Source organism: Larimichthys crocea, chromosome XX (genome assembly GCF_000972845.2).
Source record: "Larimichthys crocea isolate SSNF chromosome XX, L_crocea_2.0, whole genome shotgun sequence".
NCBI lineage: Eukaryota > Metazoa > Chordata > Actinopteri > Sciaenidae > Larimichthys > Larimichthys crocea.
This window is the reverse complement of record NC_040030.1, coordinates 9,770,433-9,796,802: the sequence shown is the minus strand read 5'-3', so window position 1 is coordinate 9,796,802 and position 26,370 is coordinate 9,770,433. Positions and strand designations below refer to the sequence as shown.

At 40.5% G+C, this 26,370-nt stretch overlaps 1 protein-coding gene across 3 annotated transcripts in view; it reads right to left on the bottom strand.

Annotated features, from left to right (window-relative positions):
* Positions 1–10,023: 10,023 nt before the first annotated feature.
* The window catches only part of wnt5b (wingless-type MMTV integration site family, member 5b), a 77,536-nt gene continuing 61,189 nt past the window's right edge, over positions 10,024–26,370 (bottom strand). For 2 of the 3 annotated variants that reach the window (XM_019264125.2, XM_019264124.2), the window contains 6 exons: positions 22,418–22,581; positions 21,336–21,423; positions 20,919–21,078; positions 17,395–17,687; positions 12,097–12,255; positions 10,024–11,986 (listed from right to left, as the gene is read on the bottom strand). In XM_019264125.2, the coding sequence (XP_019119670.1) occupies positions 11,687–11,986; positions 12,097–12,255; positions 17,395–17,687; positions 20,919–21,078; positions 21,336–21,423; positions 22,418–22,533 (1,116 nt within the window). In that variant the 5' untranslated portion in view covers positions 22,534–22,581 and the 3' untranslated portion in view covers positions 10,024–11,686. Of the gene's footprint in view, positions 11,987–12,096; positions 12,256–17,394; positions 17,688–20,918; positions 21,079–21,335; positions 21,424–22,417; positions 23,201–26,370 lie in introns of those variants that run through there. The other variant, XM_027272154.1, reaches the window with a different exon arrangement.

The window sequence follows — 26,370 nt, the reverse complement described above, 5'->3', positions numbered from 1 at the left end:
CTTACCCAAAATAAGAGGTATTATTTGAAAATATTATTCAACCATGGATCCATGTGCAAAAGCAGAACAATCTATTGTTATCTATTCTATCTTTTATTTATCTTTTTTTATAAAGTTATCAACTCAGCTCACAGCTCTTGGCGGTTTGTGGCTGGTGAAGGCTGATAAATCAATCAACTAAAAGAGAGAATCCGTGAACATACCAAACTGTCCGGAAAACTGTGTAAACATTCCTGGATCCCCACTACACAATGCCAAGGCTAACATGTAAACCGGCTAAATGCTGCCCAAATTACCACCCAAGACATTCAAAGACGCTGCTCTTTGTCTCTAAATGGTACCGTACCACCGATCATCTGAAAAACAGGGCAGACACAAAACCACAACAAGGTCAGTGCGCCGTTAGTCCTGCTGGTGAAAACAGTACAACCAAACGCAGCGGTTTCCAAGTACTGGGTGGTAATCCAAAGGTGGGTCACATGGAGATAAAAATAGGGTCTCTTAATGTTCTGATGAAAAGGCAACCTAAAGCTACTAACTATATTAAGATACCAGCGTCTTCTCATTGCAACACGAGACAGCCACTGCAGAATATTTAGGCTGAAACTCGTTTTATTCAGATTCAAATCGCCTAAATGCGAGTTTCTCTCAGCTTTTTTGTCTTGGTGGGAAATTGGGTTGGTGCTTCTAGTAAAGACAGATTGACTGAGGTTATCTCAGATATTTATTTAAACTTCCTTTGCTCCTGTGTTTTACTCACAAGAGTTCTTATTGTTGGGTAAAGGCAGGAACATCCTGTACGACCTTGTGCTTTGGATAAACTTAATTACTCACATATACACACACGTGTCTATCAACTAATGAATTTGCTAACACGGACATATTTACAAACCAGCATGCATGTAAAAAAGCTGCTAGAGCTAACATGCATACACAGACACAAACATATTATTTTCCGTTAAGGTTGTTTATGGTCAGCGTTCAGGGCGTGTGATGCTTCTTGTGCCCATGGACAAAGTAATTAACGCGGGACAAGCTTATTTAGCAGGGCGTATTTCGAACGTTGTCATGTGTGTGTGTGTGCATGTTCACTTAGGCAACGACATAACAACATAATTCATTTGAGGAAAAAGGCGTGTTTTGTTCGTTTTTGTTTTGTACACCACACACGCACACAGGCTTGTTTTGAGAGTTATGAGGGAAGGAAAGAAAACACAGACGAGGAAGAAGAGAGAGAGAGAGGCAGCTACTCTGTCTTATGATCAATCAATTTTGCACTGACAGTTCTCAACTATTCTTAGAAGCTATGTTAAACCGCTCTCCTGCCTGGCACTGTCAAAGAATGACTCCAAATTATACATTAAAATCTCTAGAGAGTTGTACTTCCATTAAAAAATATAAATATATATGACGTATTCCTCAATAGCCATGTCTTGCAGGGTGAAACTCGGTGCACTCGTCAGCTCAAAGAAGTCCTGAACTCATTCTTTGTATAACTGCAAATCAATATCTTCAGCAGGAAATTACAGCTAATTTTCTGCTTACATGATTTTCAGATAAATGAATGTGGTAAGCTTACTACGCGCACGGTGCACTGCTTTGCATCTGTATGTGACTTTGACACATAAGTTCACTGACATGCACAAGTGCAACTTGAGAATGACAGCGATGGGTTTGTGTAATTATAATTACAGATCACAGTTTTGAGTTTCTTTCTGACGCTGTCAAGTTGCAAACTTGCACTTGGAAATAATGAAACTGTAAAGTCCCAAAGGGTCGAACTGCACAAGAAAGGTGCTGATTAAAAATGCAAAATGGGTTGCAACGCAAACCAAGACGCTGCTCCATGAAATATCCATGGGCTAATCTCAAGATAGCGTGCGTGTGTGTGTGTCTGTGTGTACATATAAAGTTTAGTTTCAAGACAAATAGACTATCAGCTGCCCGGGCCATAAAATATTTATGAGATGACCTCATGCTTCCACACAGTCAGAAGAACACTGAAATGGGATGGGCACACATGCACGCACTGAAAGGTATTTAACACAAAAAGATGATGAGCTTCCTCAATATTTCTAGCCGATGATGCAGAAATCATAATTTTTATCAATATTAGCTGGTTAATAATAGCGAAAAATATCAGCCTCTTCTCCACAGACTTATATAAAGCAGACAGATCAAGGCTTCAAGTGTTTGAGGCTCAACTACAGGAAATTAACTTACACTACCCTGTATAGAAACATATTTTCTTTAAGAAATAATAACTGCATGGTACAAATAGTGACAACATAGCAACCAAAAACAAAATGTGTTAAGAGACCAGCCAAGCTGAGCCAAAGCAGGACTGTCAGGTGATAAAAATAAATTAGCAATCTACCTGCATCTTGTTACTAATGAGTTATTAAATTTCTTGAACCCATTCACACACACACACAAAGAAAAATAGCCGCATATTGAGCCCCACAGTAAACAGTCCAGAGGAGTCAACATAACACTGGCGAGCAAAGCAAAGACAAAGAAACCCAAAACTCCAGGCAGACTCCCTTCTTGTTGACAATCCGTATATATATATACACACTTCCAAAAGACACAACAAAAGAAAACGTGTTTGATTTGCTTTGACCCTCAAGCTGTTGCAGAAATGCTTCAACCTTAAACATGCCTCGGGCTGTGTTGTCAAAGGTAAAAATAAGAAGCTGGCTGCAGCCTATCATCGACAGACCCTGGTGATGGTTTGTTTACACCGAGGCTAGCCGAGCTGAGCTGGCTAGTCCCGGCTAACAACAGCTGCTAAACCCGAAAGAAGCCAGATAACTCTTTAACAGGGCTGTGACAGCTCAACACGTCCACCTATATGCCTTCAAACACGCCAAATACTGCCTGTATGTGAGTGATAATGTCTCCTACAGAGAGAGAGAGAGGCTGTGCTTTCTTGCTGGTTAGCAGATTATGCCTCTCTCTCTCTGTCTCTTTCTCTCTCTGTTGTTTTGACAGCCAGAATTAGCTGGATAGCAAAGCTGCTAGCTGGCAGGTTACACACACACACAGACGTTACGTTGTTAAAAAAAAAAAAAAAGTCCAGGGGTGAATTCAACAGTCTGAAACAAGACAGGAACAACAAACAGGAGCCTATGTCAGGTGTATTACTCACCGGGTGCTGGTGTCTAAAGCAGGAATCCGTCCTCCGGTGGTGTAACACAGTTAAACACAGAGTTGTAGTCGCTGCTTTGCTCCTCTCTCTCTCTCTCTCTACTCTGAAACCGTTTCTGACTGTCGCTAGTCCAGACTGGACTCAGCAGCAGCAGCAGCGACGACGTCGGAGGGAGGCAATCACCGGAGTGACGCTGCTCGCATGACGACCGACAGCCAATCAGGAGGGCTCAACGACGAAAACCATGGTGACCGACCAGGAACAGGAAGAGCGTGTTTTTGGAATTGTGCAACGTTGTTGTAGTTTTTTAACAACTTTCAGCTTAAAGTGTTTAAAATGAGCCCGAAACTAATATTTTTTAACATGTTGTGAAATATACAATGCGAGTTGTGCCATTCTGTGTTTAATATAATACGTGTATGTACGTGTAGACAAGCAGTGTTTGAGTTAGTGTTAGAAACTCGTTTGGCAAGCACATGCCATGTGGAGATTTTTTTTTTTTTTTTACCCGCCTAGAGTGTTTGATATGCTTTAATTCAAAAACCAAAGAAACATTAAATATTCCACACAAATTAGACATAACTATTTGTTTTCGATTAATTTATCAAGTGCCTTATTTTTGTGATTCAAAAAGAAAATGTATTAATAAGTGAAATAAAATGAGCAAACATTTGGCATTTTTACTTGCCATATGATTAATTGACTTGCAAACTTGTCTATAGGCTAAGTTATTCTGTATTCGGTCATATATCCTCAACACACTATCAGCAAAGTGTTATAGAGTTTGAATAAAACAGGTTCAGGTAGTGTGACAGTTTAACTCCACCCCCATTTCTGAGATTACTTCATACTGAGAATCACACCACCACTGAATCACCTGCCCTTGCTGCTCCCATTAACTGCAAAGAACATATCCATGGGCGTACCCTGCAAAAACACACACACACACGCATTCACACAACTCTGATTGTATGATCATTCAAATGGATTATTGTGATGCAAAGGCTCTGGCAGCCAAATGAGTTGCTACACTCAGAGCACAGTTCAGTGCAGTTTCACCAGTCTGGTTCATCAGGTCCACAACAATTTCGCCACTAAACAAGTTCAGCAACTTTTCAACAGATCTCTGTTTGTTTTCTGGGGAGGAGATGCATCAGAAATACCATTTAGAAGAGGTGACTAAAAACCTTGCTGCCATTGCTGTGCTAATGCAATAACTATCTCTTCAGTATGTGATGTCACCTCAGCACTTTGGCCTGATTATTGTTTTGTGCTCTTTGGGCAATAAGTCTAATCTTATCACATCTGAACTGACTGATAAGACTAAAACAAGTTTATAATGTAGTAAAAAAATATATAGTTGTTCATGATATACAGATAAGATTAGAATGATACTGGGTGTGGCTGCCCTACTCACTCTACAGATTTACAACACAAAGAAAATTATAATATTTTTGAGATTTCTGACAACATGTCACATAGCTTATTACTCACATAACGACATGAAAATGACTTTTACATAAATCTTTATTTACTCAACACACTGCTTTTTGCTGGCTGGCATACACTTCGTCTCCCTCTGTCTTTCTTTCTAACAAATCCACTCTCACAGTTCAAATTATTGATTTTTTGAAAGTACATTGAAAGCACATCAAAAAACCGAACGAGTGTTTCCTTTTAAAACAGTCACTCTGAGGAATTTGTCTCTTTGTTTCTGCTGGGAAAACCAGATGACGCACGATGACTAACAATTGGCCAGATATCGGAAAAGAAAACTCTCAGCATCATAGTCACTATCATTTCTCAGTATGTCTCTAGATTTAAAAAAAGTGTCATCAAATTGCATCACCCCTGATTGCCAAACACTAGTTCACATATTGCTTTTCAGGGAGCCTTATTCAGCAGATGATCTGATATACTTTGGGAAGTGCCGGTTACTAAAGAGGAGACCTCCAGCTCGACAGGCCTCTAGTGAACTCACAGTGTTGGCGGCGTACACTGCAGATGGGGGGGTATCACAGTTTGTTTGCGTAACTTTGATTTCTGATTGCTCCATGTCCACATTGCTAACCGACATTCAAATGTTCTGTCCTTGCTTTATCTGTGTGGGGATATGTGTGCCAACTCCTCCTTGTGTAATGTGGCCATTTAGATTATCTGTTGCTGCTGCTACCAACTGGAGCAACAAAGCAGGCTTGGCTGTAAGTGTTGGCTTTTTCTGTCTCTGAAACACACACTGAATAAAAATATGAAATGCTGGAATATCCCTATTGCAACCTTTTTGCTTAGCGCACACCATATCTGATGTCTAGTTTAGACACTAGAGAATTATTTGCAGCATTTGCAAGTATTTAAATGACTTGAGCACCCATATTGCATGTATGCACCCTACAAAAAACATTTAAACCTTTAAAAATAGATTAACAGCTTTTACAATAATTAAAAATTGAGGATAGCAACAAAGAAATGCATTTGCAGGTCACTTAATTCTTCTCTACCTTATTATTAATTTACCTAATTTCCTTTAAATTACAACTTTCCATTAGCTGGCAGTGATGTGTGAAAGTGTCAACAGGTAGGCCACACCTGACACCTGTATATTTCTTTTTAAATATTGTAAATTAAACGTGTTTATTCATTTAAAACCATAATTTCACCTGTGTGTCTTCTGTAAAAGAGTGTGGCAACTGAGAAGCTACAGTGATGACATCTACGGCAATACTAGCCTGAATGTAGCAAACAAGACCAAATCTAAATCTAATACACACACGCACGTATGCTCAAACAGAGTGTGATGGGAGAGAAGAACATTTTAACACCCACCACACCTCATTCTCTCAATGACAGGTCATGGAAAAATGTTATCACGGCTATATTTAATGATCAGTTAAGCAGAGTTAGAACATTGTATAAATTGTGTAATCTTGTTGCAGTCCATGCATGTGGTGTATTGCTTAAAAAGCAATGAAGGATATGTAGTTTTCATTTAATGGTATTGGGGCCAAAGTGACTCTTTGGACTGAATTCCTTAACTCCATTAATGGAATTAATTTTAACGTGACAGTGTTTAATACTTTCATTTTGCAGTTTCATGAGTGTGTTTTTACAATGAAAAGCAACCTAAACACCTTGATGAAGCAACCCAGATTTACATTTTGTTTGATCAACAGCCACAGACGGCAAACTCTAACAAAACCCATTTGATCCTGTATCAACCGCATGTGTTGCATCATTGCGTTTCAGGTGTGTGCAGCAGAAACCAGTGATTCAAACACTAACATAGCAACATGTACATTCAGTGAGCTGATTTCTGCAGGTGTGTGTGATAAATAAGGAGTATTGGATCCCAGATGTAAAAGTTAAGAATTAGGATGAATAAAGTGTCACCGATATGAGAAATAAACGTAACTCACAGTGCATGTACTGAATATAGCCAGAAGATTGAAGAAGATTAGATATTCTGTTTTAGCAGGACTGAGCGCTTCATTCTGCTCCAGACAAAGCTTGTAGAAAGCATATGGATGAATGGGCTTACAGACAAATGGCTGAGCGTTTGTGTTGGACTTTGTCTTTGAGCTCCGTTTGTGTGTGTGTGTTTCAAAATGAAAAAGAGAGCAGTCGACACAACAGAATATGAACGTATATATACTCTGTGTATGTGTGTGTGTGTGTCAAAGAGAAAATCAGGCTGTGTCTTCTTTACTTTAGCTAATCCAGATCAGAGAGTTCGCCTACGGATGTCTTAAGTACAGCAGCTGCTGGCTAATCTACACACACACACACACACACACACACACACACACACACACACACACACACACACACACACACACACCATGTGCACCCATTGCACGTTTTGCTTCTGGCATAATGTACAGCTACAGCGAGTAGAGCGATCAAAAGTGTCTTTGTCTCAGTGAGACAGCATTGTGAAGCACAGTAAGTAGTATCTGCTGTAGCCTGCTGACATCCTTACAGATTTTTACACTAAGAGTGACTTGTTATGGGGAACAACATGCTCTGTATAGCTGAGGAACTTCATTTTTTTGTAGACATTGATCTATTTTTAGGTTGTTTTTATCCAGAATGCTCTCCAGGCTTGGTGGTTTTCCCCAGCCGGACACAGAAGGAGCGGAAACCAGAGCTCCATCTCCTCGTCCCCTGCTACATGATCTCATTGGTCAAAAATCAGAAAATATATTAAGATGAATTGTTTGAGACATTCTTGTAGAAGAGCAATTCATGCCACTGAGCAGGTTTGGCTTCATCAGGCAGTCAAACACTAAAAAGTCCTGCAGGTAAGAGCCACAGGGTCAGATCAGGACTCGTCTGGGTCTCGTTAAAGCCATCCTTGAACACTGTACTCATGTTCCAGGCCAGTTTGCCATACAGATATGCAGAGACACTCTTTGGCCTTTTAAAGATCCCAGTGGCTACATGTTTCGTCCCACTCGGCTGCTTTGCTGTCTCCAGGAGGAGCAGAGTCAAAGCTGTGGCGAGGAAGATAAGGGAAATGTTTATAATGAAGTCTAAGCTGCAGGACAGCTGCAGCTCACCAAACACCTGAGGAGACACGAGTCCAACTCCAAGATGAGAGTGGCGGGTGAGACAAAATGAGAAAATCTGAATTTTGAAAACTATTAAATGCCTCCTTAGCGACTCTGGCTTAAAGCGGGAAGAAATAAATTTGGGATTTAGAAAGGGATCTTATCCCCTGACATTTTTTGTCCCTGAGAATGATGCAAAATGTAAAAGACTGACTGAAGGCACAGAAGCTGCAGGTAGACTGATGGATTAGTCAGCAAAACTCATTATCATATGTCAGTCACTATATGTCAGACTTAAAAAAACTGGCAATATAACAATGAGAAAAAACTTGAAGCATCCTCACAAGAGCAAGAAAAGGTCCTCCAAAAGATAATACGACTTTTTGTTTGTTTGTTTTAGAGATGAGCAAAATCAAATTAGCAGCATTGCAGCAGCAGATGGCTGTCAGGTGAAAAGGATTAGAGAAACCACCGGGTTACACTTTCACTGGTCTAATCTTCAGCTAATTCACACATACACGTGTACATACACACACACACACACTTCACGCCACTCTCAGACATACATAAACTATCAATGAATCATTAATACTCGTCTTTGTAAGAATAATCAACAGCAGCAGTTTTGTTCATGATAAGAACATTTAACACAACACACACATGCTAAAGAGTTGTGTATCAGGTGAGGAGGATTACACACACACACACACACAGTACTGTAGGTCAGTCATGCTGCTCTGGTCAGTCTAATTGAATTATCTGTGAGCAGCTAAAAGTAATGGGATTGTTAGGTAGGTCACTGTTCAGACGTGCTTAGCCATGACTGTGCACTTGACATTTAAGTGCTAAAAGTTGTTAGAGGTTGTTTAGCTCCCAGAGCATTTTATAGAGCTACAGAAGAGCTGTAGTCACATAAAGTAACCACAACAGAGTGCAGTGCGAATGAAGCTGAGAGAGTTAAAGGCAGCCTGGCGTCACTGGAGCAGATGTTTGTCCATTTGACGAGATCAAAGATCTCATAAGGGAAATGAAGATGAAATGAGAAAGAACAATGAGAATAAGAAGAGATGAACGTGATAAATGAATGCAATTAAAGAAATAAAAAATCTGCTAATGAATCAACTGTGAAAAATCACGAACAACTTTACCAACATACATAATATTTTACTTTTTTATGCGAGAAAACAATACATATAGATTTATATATAAACACAATGTGATTTAGTATTAAACATGAAAACATTCTGCTCATGTCAGTACTGTAATACTGATATGATTGGCCAACATGGATACAGAGGTAATGTCTTACTTTTTGAGTTGAAAAACTGCTCTTATTGATCTTGAAGAATGAGTTTGAGGATTGATTTAAATGTAAGAGATGGAGCCTAGAGTTTGTGGATTACTGTCATCTTCAATAAGTAAATATATAATGTATCTGGGAAGTGCACACTGTATTGCTCACTGTTGCAAAATAGAAAAATATGAATTATGCATAATAATACATAAAGAATATAATTGAATTTAATCTGTGATTCCCATTTATTACATTTTATTTGATTGTTCCAATGACATACCAGTGAGCCTTAATCAATACGGAAAACATTTATGTTAACATACTAATCATACAATTTTTATGATTTCTCCAGAATAAGTGAATTTTATTATATAAATATCTAGAAATGGTCATCGTAGTTTACAGTGGATAGTATTAGTGTCAGGATTTATTCAGAGGCCTTGTCACCCGAACAAAAGACACAAAACATTTCGGCTGACTTTTAGTTTAAGCTTTTCATTTATTATGGCTATAGCAAGAATTTTTTCATAACTTCCTTGGAGAGTTTTGGAGTTTATTTCTTGCAACATTCTATAATTTTATGCTGTGAGACAAAGTAATTACGAAGCCATTCACCAAACTCAGCTGAGTGTTGATTGTAAAAGCCAATTCTGCATCACTGTCACAGATGTTTAGTATAAGAGATTTAATTCTATGAAAGGTTTACTTCATACAAAAATACTGTACATTTCAATAAAAAAATGGACATTTAGCCAGTGCTCCAGGCTAGATTGAACTATATTAGTTGGTTTGTTTCATTCATGTTCACCTCCTTTTATACTAACTGGGGATGTTTTATTTCATTTATAATTTTGGTAAGTCAGTTTCTTGTGCTTCATTGCTTCCCTTTTTAGCAACTGCAGCATCATTTCCCTTCCTCTGAATGACAAAGACTTGTCTGTAGATGTCAGAGCAAACAGAATCAAAGTGTTGGCCGGGGTGAGACTTTTACAAAAGAACTGCAGCAGACTCAAAAACAGAACAACACCTCATTGTCGAAGACTACTTTATCAAAAGAATACACAATAATACTCATGTATAAAACATAGAAAACAGAGAATTAAAAACAATAATAAAATATACCTTCTTTTCTGATCTACTTTTTTCTTTTTCTTTTTTAAAAAAGTAGCACATTATAAATTGCAGTCCTTTCTGTTTTTCCACGTTCAAACATTCAGTTCTTCCAAAGCATGTTCAGTCCTCTTCTGTCCACTTTGTCCTCTTCATGATTGAGTCTATCGATTGGATTACATTATACGTTTACAATAATCTCAACCCAACCCATACAAATTGGAAAATTCATGGCATAACTATTAGAAAATATAAAAATTTGTGGCACAACTGCCAAAATCGACACCACAGGGCTTTCTGTTGACTTAACAAGTTGCATAACGACATGACGAGACATAACGAGATGAAGAGTTCCACTCACAGTGAACGTGTCTCTTAGTGCGTGTTCATTAAGGCAGATACAGAACATTAATCTCACTAATGGAGGTTTTGCTCACTTCACTGTCAGATGAAGGTCACAGAGCCGGAGCTGCTTGTTTAAATGGTCGAGGTTGTCAAGATGGCTGAAACCGGCAAGCCTCATTAACCTGCACAGACACACTTGTCAGCTCACAGGTACTGGAAATCTGCTTTAACACCAGTACTTACACCGAGACAAATGGATAGAGTCCTGTTAGTCATTTGTCCTTCTTGACTCGAAGATTAAGTGTTTTTACTGCACTTTACTGCATTTTATGAACAGAAATCTACAGCTGGAAAATACCCGTTTTTGAGTTTCCCAGTCAGCTGTGTGGCACGTCTCCTGAATTTTGTTGCAAAATAATCAACCAAAGTTCATGTAACTTCTTCCCTTTTTCCCCCTCCATTCACCCCTTTTCTGTTTTCCACACCCTATAAGTGATTCCTCTTCTACTCGTCTGTTTTATGCATTTCTGGTGTTTTCTGCAAGTGTGTTTGAACTCATGTACTCTTGCACGGTTAAAAAGGTCAAAAGTTCTTTCAAAGAGACACGATAACAACACTCAAATAGCTCCAAGAGTGTTATGAGTCCAAACTGTGCCTCAAGCCTCTTTAAATAACAATCAGAGTTGTATGTTTATTTATTATTTAATTATATATTTATTTCATCTCTCATATCTTTGTTATCACACTAGATGCATGTGTCCCTCCTTTTCAGGATCCAGTTGTTCCACTTTCTAGGTCCATTTATCCTTGATGTCCTTCCTTGTTCGTCCATTCTGTTTCCTTCAGGGTTGTGATCAGGATATTATACAGGAACAGCAGAACGTGATGATAGAGCGGTGAGAAACGGGAAGCTCTGTTAAAAAATTGGTTGTCTGTCCGAAAACAATGGAAGAAAGCACATCCCTCCTTGCTTCCGAGCTTCCCTTCCATCTCTTCTTCTTCCCTATCTATCTCTACATCACTGTGCTGAAAAGAATAGCCACACAGTTGTTCTTCATGTGAAAAGGCAGGAGGTTTATAAATGGAGGAGGTAAGGAAACTGGTCAGAAAATTGAACATGTGTGTCGTAATTTATCCTGAACAAAACCCTGAAAATTCACCCTCCTGTCTTCTATCCTTCACCCTCCACCTCCCTCTCTATCTACTCTCCCCCGCCTCCTTTCTCGCCCCCTTCCAGTGCTATTTACACACAAACTGATCCACGAGAGACGTGCAGCGTTTGCACTTGACGTAGCAGCACCAGTGGAACTTGCAGTGGCAGCGCTCGTGCTTGTAGGTCTTGAACTGGTCGTATCCTCGCCCGCAGCACATGAGCTCGCAGCCGTCCATGCCCTCCGAGGTTTTGTTGCAGAGGCGGCCCTGTGTGCCCAGCGAGCCTGTGGTCTCGTTGCGGAGGCAGTAGTCAGGGCTTGGGTCGATGTAGACCAGGTCCTCTGGGGTTGGGGTGTTGAAGCGCTTGTCTACCAGCTCCAGCTTGCCCTAGTAGAGACAAAGTGAAGAGAGAGTAAGTTGGTATCAGATTTAGGATAGTTTTCAAGGGGAATGTTGTTGAATATTCTGTTCATGAAAATCCTCTGTGAGTTCAGTACCTTGCGTCCAATGCGCATGGCAGCCGCACTGTCGTATTTCTCCTTCAGGAACTCGCCGACACGGCGGAAGTCGGCCAGCTGGAGCCAACAAGTCTTCAGACTGCAGGACCCTGAGACACCGTGACACTTACAGGCCACATTTGCAAGGTTGTAGACCGCCTGTTAGAGAGAAAAAGACAGAAATGTTAGATAGATATGGTAGGTTTCCTTTACATGACTAACTCATTGTTATCTTATCTATACAGGGAGATATAAACATTCAGTCCCATTCATCTCTAGATAAAAATAATCAGCTGTCAGTGTTGAAACTGCCTACTTTTAGGTTTAGAAGAAGACAGTTTAGAATTTATATGAAATGCTTCACTCTCGACTTCCTTTAAAAGAAACATAGAAAGGGGAAAAAATGTAAAATGTACTTGATGTGAAATCAAATGAATTTCTCATCAAACTGTCTTGCAGACCTGATCCAACCTCTGTACCAGTATTTCTAGACTCTGGTTAACGCTGTTTGAATGTACAACGTGTAGATCTGCTGTATTTGCTGCTACGCTGCCTCCATCTAGTGGTAAAAATGTGTAAGCACTCTCTTTAATGTCCTTTGGAAAAATCAAGATAAATCCACATAATGGATATTAAAACAATTATAATTCAGTGCTGCCCTACAGAGCCAAAATGCACACAACCTATCTGATCAAAATAAAGTTAGGACCAGAACTGTCCTTTAACAATATAAAACAATATTATTAAACGTTACAAATATATAATTTCAGTAAAAGAAGCTTAGCAAAGTAAAAACCAAACCACTGGTCTGAAAACTATGACATTTGTTGAATAGACATAGTGGTAATTATGCTTGCTAAACCAAAACGCTAAACTAGTTTGACTTGGCTCAGCAGAGTATAGCAGCAACTGCCACCTAGTGTAATTCATGTGATTTGGTGAAGTTAAGTTGCCTGAAAACACAATAAATTAAGGTTTTACAGCTTTTCTATCTGTTACACTCAATTCTTTAAGGCTACTGCTGCCAAATTAAATGTGAAGGGGGAAAATGAATAATGGCTGAAAGGAGAGACACCGAATTATACATGCATTGCTACACCTCCTGAGGGACTCTAAAATTATCTTCACACAGCAATAAAGCCAGAAAGATTCCCGTCTCCAGTTTTCTGTTACCACTGTGCGCTGGTGCAAAACCTCCTCCTGTTTAAATGTGCGGTAAAATAGATAACCAAACGGCAAAAATGCAAAGAAAAGAAAAACAAAGAAAGGATTTTTGCTCCATATGCACCGTTCTCCGACATCGGCTGTCGATACTACTCCACCAAACTAAAACAAACATCTGACTGAGAATAGAAGGCAGAGGAAATGTGGCTCTATTGTAAATCCACTTTCCCACACAGTTCCTACATAGAAAGCAGTAATTTTAAAGAATACATGTGAGGAAAACTATAACATGACATATTATTAGTTTAGGTATAACGTCAGTAGCTTTCAGGGTTATAATAGAGAGATGACAGGGTAGATACACTTGTGTTCCATTTATTACTTTATTTTCAGGACACTGAGCGCCAAAAATTCTCTCATTTAAATGACTGAAGACAAACACAGCGGCTAAATGTCTAGAAATATAAATATGGAGAAAATTGTACTCAAGATCATGCACAATCCAGCCATAACGCCTTATTCGAACCAAAAAACTGAACAATCATTCAAGATCTTAGTCAAATTATCCCATTATCTTCATGCATTTTCCCTGTTTCTTCGCTATAAGTGTTTGCGAACACATTTAACACTTGGATATGTAAAAAAACAGAGCAGGAAGTACAAGATTTATGGTCCAAGCAGCAGTGAACATTAGGGGGAGCTCTTCACCCACGCAGCTTCACCACGTCAGAGGCCGCACTCAATAAACAAGTCACATAACACACCCCTCGTCAACACACACATATGAATTATATTATAATTATATGTCGCTAATCATGCATTGTGTTATGTTTGCACCAATGCCACTGAGACATATTCCCACACATCAACATGCTGTACTTGCTGAATCAACTGTTTTCCCAAATACCCACCTCCTGACATTGCCTGATCCCAATTACCTCCTCACCTCTGTTAACCCTTGTATCCCAAACACCCCCGACCCCCAACCTCCCACCTCTTGCTCCCATGTCCTCTACTTTACTACCCAGCAGGCATAGCACTCGGCACCCTCCAATCCTGTGATTCAACCCCCGTGACCCCCTCAGACAGAGGACACTGGAGGACAATGACATTCTGTGGAGGCAGAGGTCTTTTTTTTTTTCTTTTTTCTATTTTAGGGTTTCTGTTTCTGGTAGTTTCTCCCATTTAGCAAAAGCATGAATTAAAACAGAAAATAAAAACTTTTTAAACTGCTTAAATATTTCTCTTTATACGTCTCTATTGTTCACACTGAGAGAGGAGTTTATGGGAGGTTAAGGATTAGTTTCATACATACAACAGCAGGAGGAAATCCTTATATTTTATGACTTGTACTTATTTTACGAGCCTTCGTGTTTCCTCAGATCCCCCACTGTGAGGTTTATTAGAGATTTAGAACCACGATAATAAGAAAATTAGGGATGCAGCTCTTTTTTTATCTATAGCCCCACAGTATGTTAACATTTCCAAGGATATAAAGGAGGCAAAATCAGAGGGAGTTTATGAGCAACAGCCTAAAACAGATCTATTTCAGTTTACTCTACTCTTTTCCCTCTATGTCGTCTTTTATTTTATCACTCACTATGTTTTCTGTGTCTGTGTGTGTCCAGCATCATACTGAGCTATTTGGTGGGTCATGCCTGCTGGGCGCAGTGATACTGGACCTGATGAAAACACACTCACACACACGGACATGCACACACAAACCCACACACACGCGGTCAATCATCCGTGGTGGAGACACGGTCTCAGTGTCAGGCACAATAGTTTCTGCTCAGACAGGGTTAGGGGTTAGGAGCCGTGTGTGTGTGTGTGTGTGTGTGTGTGTGTGTGTGTGTGTGTGTGTGTGTGTGTGTAGTACTAGAATGGGGCAGAAATAGAGAAAATAGCCCACCCTTTGTGACAGGATAAGCAGTGAATGAGGGGGACACAGATAAGGACACATTTTTATGTTTATGTTTTATTGTCATTTTGTGATGCTGTTTGTCTAATGTATCCAGACTTTCACTTTAATTGTTTGTCTGGTCATTCAAAGCAGCAGCTTTCAAATAAACAAACAGTTTCCTAGATCCATATTCTACATATATACATATATTTGTGACGTGTCTTCCACTCTGAACACACAGCATCTATTGCTCGTCCCTCCTCCGCTGCTCTCCTTAAAGTTTCAAGTTTTCCCCTCTTAAATAATTTTTTTGGGGGGGTTCCTTATCTGAACTATGGGTTTGTACGCTGTACAGATTGTAAAGCCCTTTCAGCCAAGCCTAGTGCAACTTATAAGTAATTAAACACATTTAGTATCTTTACAAACCCACTGCTCTTGAGCAGAATTAAATATACGGCTGTGTGTTGGGTACCCAACAAGCAGTGTTTAATGATATTTCACAACTGAGGACCAAAGTGGAGTTATATGCTTAGAGTAACACATTCTTCAGCTTTTCTTTGGATCCAAACATACAAAAAAATGCTCTGTTTAGTCTGGTCATTGTTAAATTAAGCAACAAAGTGATCCACAGTTTGATGGATAAATCTTTAAAAGATAAACTTCTGTGTTCAGAGCAGAGACGGCACAAGTGGCCTCTTATTGTCTTTAGACCGGGAATGTACATCTAGTTGTTTTGGTCTTTGTGACAAGCTCTGCCTCATTAGATTTGTGTGAAACAGAGACAGTGGACCTAGGTGGCCATGTGTAATATATATATATATATATATATATATGTGTGTGTGTGTGTGTGTGTGTGTGTGTGTGTGGTGGTCTTTTGAGGGTCGGGGGACTGTGACGGAGGTCCATCCCTCACCCTGCGTCTCTGTCTCTAGACGCTTGTACACACAGACACACACAGACGACCATGTTGTCCGCCTTGCACACAAATCAAATGAAGCTGAGCACACACACACACACACACACACAAACACACACACACACACACACACAGCAAGCGGCACGCCCCTGTCACCTCCACAAAAGCCCTGCGGTTTGCCTTGCTCAACCAAGCAAGACAAATCCCGCTTAGGACAAACCGGCGTGTCCACGAAAGAAAAAGAGAGTGAGAGAGAAAAAGAGAGAGGAAGGGATGAAGAGGAAAAGGGGAGCTGTCTTCCTCTCCTCCTTTTCATCTCTCTCTTCTCCTCTCTTCCGTTTCGATGGACAGGCAACAATGAAAACGAGGGATCAAACAAGAGAGAGGAGGAAAAGTCATTCAAAGGCGTGTGTATGTCACAGAAAAGCAGAGGAACTGTGTGTGTGTGTGTGTGTGTGTGTGTGTGTGTATGCTGTAGCAGTAGATCTGCCTCTCTCATACACTTTCCTATAGCCCCAATGGGACCCTCAGCAGAAACACAACCTCTCCAGACCCTCACCTTTGACCCCTGATACACACACTCAAACCAGGCTCACTGTCTCTCACACAAATCACACACACACACACACACACACACACTCTCTCAGCGTCTCTGTCTTGCAAACAGCTTAAACAAAGCTCCTCTAACTGAAGATAAACACACTCTCCTGATCCAGTGTGTACCAGAATGGGCAAATGGACCTTTTATGAGAGAAATGTGTGTGTGTGTGTACAGCTCAGTCGAAGGTGAAAGCTTTCTGTTAGTGCATCTCATTTCATGCTCTCCTCACTTGTAAGCATTCCCAAACAACTTTAGCTCAAGTATCAAGTATAAAACTTCTAACTGTTGCTGTACGGCAACCAGAGCAGGTCAGAAAACCTCAGAAAACATCCATCCAGCAGGTTTCACCTTTACAATCTCAACATGCAATTAGGCATGTTATTGTCCATTGTGCTGAAGCGTTTATGTGTGTTTTAGCTTATGTGCGAGTGTGTGTGTTTCTTCACTGGAATGTGCATTGACCTGCCGACCTAGCCAGACTCCAAGGGCGTTAGCAGTTATACCATTTGGACCCTCCCAATAAATAACTTACACACACACACTCACAAATACTGCCAGGTCAGGCAATTGGGGGCCACCTTGACTCACACACACATTCCTTACAGACATACAGATATAGTGTGGGGTTAAAAATTTTCCCGTCTAGAGCTCTAAACTTTAGTTTCATGCTGAAACTTTAAGTATCAAGTACATGTGTGTGTTTGTCTGCCGTACCTGTCTTCCTGCTTCATTGTTCTGCAGGTTCATCAGTGTCCGGGCATGCTCTGCAGAACCACGTGGGTAATTCTTCTCCCTCTCCCTGGCGTCCACAAACTCCCGGGCAAATCGGTAGCCGTAGTGCACGTTGTCGCCGCAGCCACCCCACAGCCAATCACGAGGCAGGTCGCGGGGTCGGGCGGCGCGGCTGCAGCCGCAGGTGGAGAGCTCGCCCTCACGGCACGCCCGGCTGATGGCGTTGACCACGCCGGCTGCGCTGATGGAGTAAGTGAAGGCTGTTTCTCTGGAGCCTGATGGAGAGAAGTAAACAGATTTAAGCATTTTTCGTATTTGGTAACACTTAAACTCATATCTAAAACTCTTCAAACATTTAACATACACACACAATAAACTATGTTTTGTCGTCATGCTTTTGTATTTACGACTGTGGTGAATGTGTGTGTTCAGTGACAGGAAACATGGTTAACTGCTCAGGTTAAACCCCCCAACACACACACACACACAGCCCCACACCCAACTGACCTAACAATAGACAATAGATGTGATTTTAGGCTCTAACTCTGTACCTGGTTAAACTCAACAACTTTAAATACCAGCTCAGTGATCCATAATACATGTGCATTAGTAAGTTTTGGCTTTTGGGTATACCTGTCCTAGTTGTGGCTAGTCAACCTTAAAAGGTGACTTCACACAGATTAAAACATGTCCTCTCACTCTCCTCTATCTAACATTCAGTTTAATGTGCTCCGGTTTTGGGATGCAAACAGTGTTCCTGTTATTCTGTGTCAACAGTTTTCATTGGAACTACTTTCTACTTAATAAATAGTCTCTATAAAAACTGTTGACAGTGTGTTCTGCGGATTATGCAGAGTAGAAAGAACACATTTTCAGGAAAGGCATGTCACTGCTAAATGCAATTTTTCACTGCAGTGAGCACCACCAACAAAATCCCTTACAGTGTATTGGGGTAAAAGGTAGAAAATATCAAATCTTGGACAATTTAATTCAAACTATCTGCATGAGCAGTGATAGAAGAATTATTCAGATCTTTTACTTGAGTAAAAGTAACAACAGTGCAGTGTAAAAATACAAATCTAGTAGCTCCAGATAAAATATAATAGTGGCCCATTTCAGAATCATACATAATATGTTAGTCGATTATAATCATTGATGCATTGATGTGTTCATCACTTCAACGTTGTAGACATGTTAAGGTTGAACCATAAAGCTTGATGATGCGTTCTGACTGAATCAGCTTCAAAGGAAAACACCTGTACTCAATGTCTTGTCTGTTCCTGCCCTGATGTATCACATTCAACAGACGAGTCCATATTAATGATTTCTGCTCACTCTCTCACTAACACCATTTTATTTCCATTTTACACTCTGGAATACACAACACAGCCTGCATGTCTATTCTCCGCATTAATACACAAACCTTTTAGAAGAATAAAGGACAAAGACGATGGCCCGACAGGTAGGAGGTTAAGTGCTCTGAAGCTGAACATTTACATGTGAACAGCAAACGGCCTGATGGTATTTCTGGTTCAGGCTGCATACAAAGACCACAGAGACGTTTCATTTTATTCAAATTCAGTATTTGACGTTTTCAAGGGTGAAATTTATACATTAAATGTACTTATTCTAAATGCATGTTTGGTCTGCTAAGTGACGAGTTTCATTATCTCAAACACAATGGTATATATATATTTAGCTTTCACTATGATACTCCTGCAGTGTTGTTACAGAAAACTGATTTTTAATACTGACTTTATAGCGACTTTGTCCTTTAATATTCCTGTTATAGAACTCTGTTAAAAGTGTGTGGTGGGCCTCTACTAATTAGTGATGTTTTTATTATATTAAAAGTTATTATGTTTTATATTTTAGGCCATTATGTTTTATTCAGATTATTTTAAACATCAGCTGAAGGACAACAGATAAAAACACTTCAATTTTAGATTAATTAAGTTACAGTTTTAAGTATATATTTAGTTAGGTAACTAAATCTGCAGCAATGTCTAGAGCAATCTATAAGATTATCATATGTATGTAGTGTGTCCTTGGGATGTAGTGGAGTAGATATATAAAGTAATAGAAAATAGAAATACTCTTTTTAGTACAAGTACATTTACTCCCACTTTGAAATCTAGTGACGTTACAGGAAATACTTTAATTACTTTTCTTTGTCACAGTATCGCTCTATGATACTTCATAGAATGACTTTAGTCTGGAATCAACACCGACCAGCCAGACAGGCAGGTATGCATGCAGGGCCGAGGCGTGTGAGCGCTTCATTCAGGTTTTAGGAGCAGTGTCAGTCAGGATGCTCGTACATATTATGCAGCAGGATAAAGACACACACACACACACACACACACACACACACACACACATAGAGGCCGAGTGGTTTTATGAGACTGCGGAGCCCAGACTTCAAATAGCAGGTCCGGATCTGCCGGCTCGGTGTCAGCTCATCAGCGCATTTCAAAAGAGGAGCCGCGGGACAATGGACCGACTAACACCTCCGTATAAACCTGGAGATAGACTGACTGTCAATAGAGAGACAGGCAGAGAGGGACGGAGACAGAGAAAGAGCAGCAAACACCTCGACTGACTGCCCGCAGCGGATTTGACACTTACTTGTTGATGAGAGCTTTCCCACATCGCCCGCTGGGAATTAGACGCACATGATACTGATCCAGGATCTGAGCTGCTGCTGGATATTTACCAAAAATGCTGCATGTAGATGACGCGTTTTTTTTTTTTTTTTTTTTTTTTTTTTTTTTTTTTTTTTTTTTGCTCTTATAATTGTCTAGTTTTTATGCGTCGACTGCGTCTGTTTGCGCATGCGTAAAGGTGGAAATGAGACGCGAACTGTTTTAATCTTTCCCGCAGATTCCGTCTAACAACCACAGGAAAAATGAATATCTTAAATATTATGAATTTTACAATTAAAAGTATTTTATTTTATTACTGTAAGTCTCTCTGAAGTATTTTAGGAAACTACACTCCAATTAAAGTTTAATTTCATGTCCAAAGTAACTATACTCTGCTTCAAGTTACATTATAGACTACTGTTCATCTCATATTCCTATATAAACAATGACATGTGCTACAGTGTGTTGTTATTTCAGCCTGTTATTTGACTGACCTCAGATGACCCCTTCTGTTCTGTCAAACAACCCCGATCTGTATGACTCGTCCAAACACTTGTTGTGTTAATAATCATCATAACAGTCCAGTCAAAGTGAAGGAGATGAGCTGGTGCATCACTGCCACCATCTAGTAAAGTGTGCGGTTTAATAGTGACAAACTTGATTGTATACTTTGTTTTCAGGATGAACCTGTTTGTGTCGCCTGTCATAAACACTACCTGCCAAACAAAGTGAACGGTAACTTGTTGTTTTTGCATGCCTGATGAAGTCACTACCACAGCTCCCCCACAAAACTTCAAAACACAAGATTACAACGTCACTCTCTGATAGACTGACTGATGTCTCATCAAAATGTAAACTCACCAATCTGCATGACCCGTCCAAACACAGACGTGTTGTCCACAGTGCTGCAGTTCCATCTCCTCTGCCTAAACTGGTACTGGCACTCCTTGATGCCTGTCTTGGCTCCATCTCCAATGTAGATCATGTGGTCCTGGTACAGCTGGCACAGCTTCCTCTGGCCCTGCAGACCGCACAGCAGCACAGGAGAGATTAGCAGAGATTAGCACGTTAATGGTTTGATACTTCAACAGCCCCTGTTGGGGAAATTCTTTTCTTTATTTGACCACTGGTAGGAAGATCTTGCATTGCCCCTTTTATTGATGCTGATGTAGATCCACAAAAGCCCCCAAATAAGCTTCTATTCCTGCAAAATCTAACCATCACTGAATTCAAGTTATGAAGGTGGTAAAAGTCTAAAGCAGGCAGACAGGAACTTACCTGAGAGAGACCAGACAGCTGACTGCAGAGAGGCTGAGCTCCGATGATGTACATCTCTGGCCGCTGGATTGGGGTCAGAGCTAGTGACCTAAGAGACAGAGGCCATATTAAATCTAAATTCAAACCAATAAACTCTGTCTGTTAAGCTGGCAGGATTTCTGTGATCTACGACTCTCTCTTAGAGAGGAGGTCGGCGCTGTGGAGGACAAAGTTCAGACACAAGTTTATTAGTACAACCGGCCTATAAAGTGTAGATAAATAGACTCTTCTGGGGTTCATCACTGCAAACACTCTCCTTGTGTTTCATTTGCTGTCCTCTGTCCTGTTCGCCTCCAACAAATTTACCTTAATCATACATTTTGATTCACTTTTGCTTTAATATAAATGACAGTCTGTGCACACACACAGAAAATATGACAAAGGTGTCCCTTGTATGGCCATAAAAGCTCCCCAAACAAGGGGAAATCAAACTGTGAGACGATATAAGAGGATTTAATTCTGTGATTGGATTGATGAGCATGCAACAATCTAAATATATTTCATTGCTCTATTCGGATTGTGCATAAACTGACAGGATCATCCATTGACTTACACACTCCATCCACCACATTGCCACAAAAGGAACTCAGTAGTGTTGGTGCATAGTTGTCTTGTAAGTCAAGAACCAATTGAAGGCCCTATGGGCGCAGCAGCAGGCCGCCATGCAGTGCCATTTGGGGCTCAGCCAGGGTAAATATTGTGACAGAGCCTTCACATTTGTTCCATTCACTGTTCGGGCTCTACCACAGGACTGGAACATCACCCCCAAAACACACACACACACACAAGTGGCAACACAAAGTCTGTAGCTCACATTTTTTTCCCATTTGTCATCTTATCAGGAGCATTCATGCAAAAACATATATGTAGGATGTGATGAGAATGTAAACTTTTACACGTGGCATTAGTCAGATGAAGCGCTACAAGATATAAAACTTTAAAATCTCTTGCTCTATCGGGTCATAGTTCATCCGCCACCACACCACTGAGCATATCTTTAAAAAAGAAATCAATGCACCACCGGCGATCATTCTGTTACTCACCACCATGAGTTGGCATCCACCACCAGCAGTTGGGAGCTGCAGGCGAGGAAGGCGGCTGCCAGGAGCAGATGTCGCACGGCACCGGTTCGCCTTCTCCGGACAGGCCTGTTGTCCATGATCAGCCGCGCCACCGCCACACAGCCGGTGCTGGGGAAAGTGCTCTGCTGTTGAGACATGGGCAAGAAATAAAGAGGCGTCCTGCACAGTCCAGTCGGGTTTTGGGGGGATCTGGACACAATCCCTGCAGCACAGTGAGTCCAACTCACGAGTGTCCTGAGTTTTTGCCCCAGTTTTTTTTGTGTGTGTATTTTCTTGTGGTCCACTTGGCTTTCACCCTGTCCTCTCCTTTCCTTCCAGTCTTTTTAAGACTATAAAAACAAAACTGCCATTAAAATGATGAAAATGTCAACAAAAAGGACAAAATTTATAATCCACAGGTAGTTTCACTGTGAGGGTCGATGGTTGATCTGAAATCACGGCAGTATCTCCACCCTAAAAGGTCAGAGGCTGTCTGTGAATCCAGTACTGCTTAAATCTCCAATTCAAAGTCGTGCGTAAAATGGTTTGGTTCCAGTTTTTACGCAAAATGCGAGGCGAGTTCTCCCTCTTCTCTTTGTCTCAAAAAAGACACAAACCAAACAAAGCTACGATGTATAAAGTGCGATCTCTCTGTGGTCTTGAGGAAAGATTAACAAGGAAATTAAACGCTAATTGAGCAGCAAAGCGACTGTTCCTTTCCCTTCCTGTCCCCTTACGGCCACTCCACATCTCCCTCTTTCTCTCTGTCTTTCTCTCCACTTTACACTCCTCCTCTTCTCACCCCCACTTCACCTCAGACCCCCCGCCCCTCTCCTCCTCAACCCACCCGCGCCCTCGCCTTCCCTGGACATACATTGCGCGCGCATGTGCATGTGCGCAGAGTTCACCAAATGGTTATTGGACGCGTCTAAATGCAGAGCCAAGACTGGAAACACCTGTGGTGTTGCGTTGAAAGGCTTTGGATGTAAACGAACGGGGCAAAATCACTTGTGACCTGGTGGATTATGGGAAATTATTCACAGTGCAGTTGTTCATCATTTCTATCTGACCAGTGATCAGTGAACCGTCCATCCAGGGACCTCCCATTACGGCCGTTTACAAGCACATAAAAGTGGAATTTGAGATACGTATGTTTATGCATACAGTCAATAAAGTGGATGAATATGACAATAATAGTGTTTTAAAGTAGAAAAGAATAAAATATAATCTATTAGAGGTATGAAGGAGAGAGCTGAGAGACATTGTGAGTCACGAGAATGAGCGATGGGGGTTGAACCTTTCGCAAAACCAGAATCAACCCCAAAAAGTTCACATGCGTCAAATTCCTTTTATTAACTGAAGTGAATAATTTGTTTGAATAAAAGGTGAGTGCTCCAAAATCGTCTAATCCCCTCTTCTTTGGTCTGCGAATATAAAGGGCAACACACCACAACCCCCGCCTCCCCCACAGACACACACACACACATACATACAAACATATTTACGCACGAACACACAAATACACACGCAGACGGTCAGGAGTCCTGAAAAGTCCTGGAGTAAAGAAAGGGCGTGTTGAAGCGAGCTCTCCTCAATTCATATCCCGGTCAAAGACAAACTGCGGCTGGGTCGGTGGGCGGTGAACCTGCCGAGGAACAGGCTCTTTGATCTGAGTCAATGCTTCTTAAAAGAGTGCGTCCACAACCAAAGGTGGACGCAGGGGGGAGATTATTAGTCTGGGGCCTCAACCAAGAATGGTTTGGTCAAGTAAGAAAATGGTCACAAAGTTCACCAATAACCACAGAAATGTCAAACAATATTATGGTCTTGAACTACCGTCTTGTTTTGCTCACACAAACGTCATTTTGCGTGCGTAAACATAGTCAAATGACAGAGAGGACACCGTTGTGTGGATTAGCAGTTTTCCACTGATGAAAGTCACTCTAAAGTCCTACATGAGTTTATTTGAGCATTATATGTCATTATATGTTTAATCTTCAGATCAGACCAGTCTTTATAGGATTTCTGTGGGTGTTTCTCATAGTGGAGAGTCGGATGTCCCTCGTCTCTGCATGATAATAGACCCGCAACAATTTAACCAGAGACCGCACACCTTTCATCTCCCGGGGCCCCTAAACTTCCACACCACGCACGCACACACGCACACACACACACTGAAGTGATCTAACTGGCTGCCTTCAATATACATCTGATTGATATTCTGCTGTGGGCGGGTACTGGGTCAAAGTCAGGTTGAGCGAGTGAATAAACAATGAGACATACTGGGGAACAGAAATGTAATTAGAATATGTGACGACACTAAAACTGGTCCAACCGATCACTCAGTGAGTGACCCTGAGGCTGACTTTAAATATTTTATTTCGGATGTTGTTCCTCTTCTTGTTTGTCCACTTTTGGAAAACTTCGCATGTTAGAGGAGGCGATGCACCTTGTGTGGCCGGTGCAAGGCCATTAAATGCTGGGGGTGTTACTATGACAACGTCGCCCTCATCCGGTAAAACACAGACATTTATTTCTGTCGATATAATTTACTTAAGTTTATGTACTCGTAGTATTTACATGCTATGCTACATTATACTACTCCAGTACATTTTGGAGGCACATATTGTGTTTATGTTTTTACTCTGGTACATGTATTTTACAACTTTAGTTACTACAGATTTAGGTTATGAATAGACAATCTTAACAAGTAAATTGTGGTATATGATTGTACAGTAAACTACCAGCAATTAGACAGTTAGAACCATCATTATCCTCTGCAGCATGAATATGATGAACACATTAATGCACCACCACTTATAATCCAGGAATATAGTATTCTTTTCCATTGAAAACACTATAAAAACATATTGTAAATATATGTAAATTGTTAAACCAGCTTGCTTTCTAATTTGTGGTCCACCAAAAAATCAGCAGTGTCTAGTTGGAGATGACGGATGACATGTTTTAGGTGTCTGTAAGTTGTTAGCAGTTCCAGCAAAGAAAACCTCTGATCCATTAAATTACTAAATGTTCCAAAGAGATAAAACTGTCCAATATTTAAATAAATTAAATAATACAAATAAAATAGAAAAACAAACCACAGATAAGAGAAAAATCCAGGGACTGAATCACAGTTTGTGTTGCAGAACCTTGTTTTTTCTTCTTTTCTACCACTTTTGTCAATTCATTTGTTATTACTGGACTAAACTGTACAGTATATAAGTAGTAGTAGTATAGTGTATATATAAGTAGTAGTAGTTTCACCAGCTATAATAGTACAGTAAGAAAGTACTGATGCATTAGTTTCAATCTAATAATATCATGTAATAATATATTGCAGTCACAGGGGACAGTTTTGAACAAGTACTTTGACTTTGATATTTTAAGTACATTTTGCTGCCATACTTTTACATCTGTAGGACTCTGAATGAAGGACTTTTATTTATAAAGAGTATTTTCTAGTTCTACGAAAGTGAAGAATCAGAATACTTCTTCCACTACTGTCTTCAAACACAAATTTGGTCCTATTTGTGCATCACATGAAGAGTCACAATGTTAAAATTCAACATTGGACATTCAGAAACTTAATACACCCAGCATTCATTTCAGCTCAGCATACAGGATGTCTTTGTATTCATCTATCTTGTTTTCACAGTGGTATGTCCCAGTGTGTTTAACCTCCCTGGACAGTGTCCTGTTTTGTAGCAGCTGGAATATTCAGCATAATGAAAGGCCAGGGCGCAGCAGTGACTCATGATAATGACACACCAATCAGCAGCAGCCCTGTTGTTAAAGGTTCTGACACTATGGCGCCCCCTAGTGTAAATTGCACAAATTCTGACTATAGACAAACTTTGCCACTGGCTCTTCTTTTCATGCACGGTCCTTTAAGCTGAAGGGTAAAGGTTAAAGTAAGGCTGATGATGTTTTTC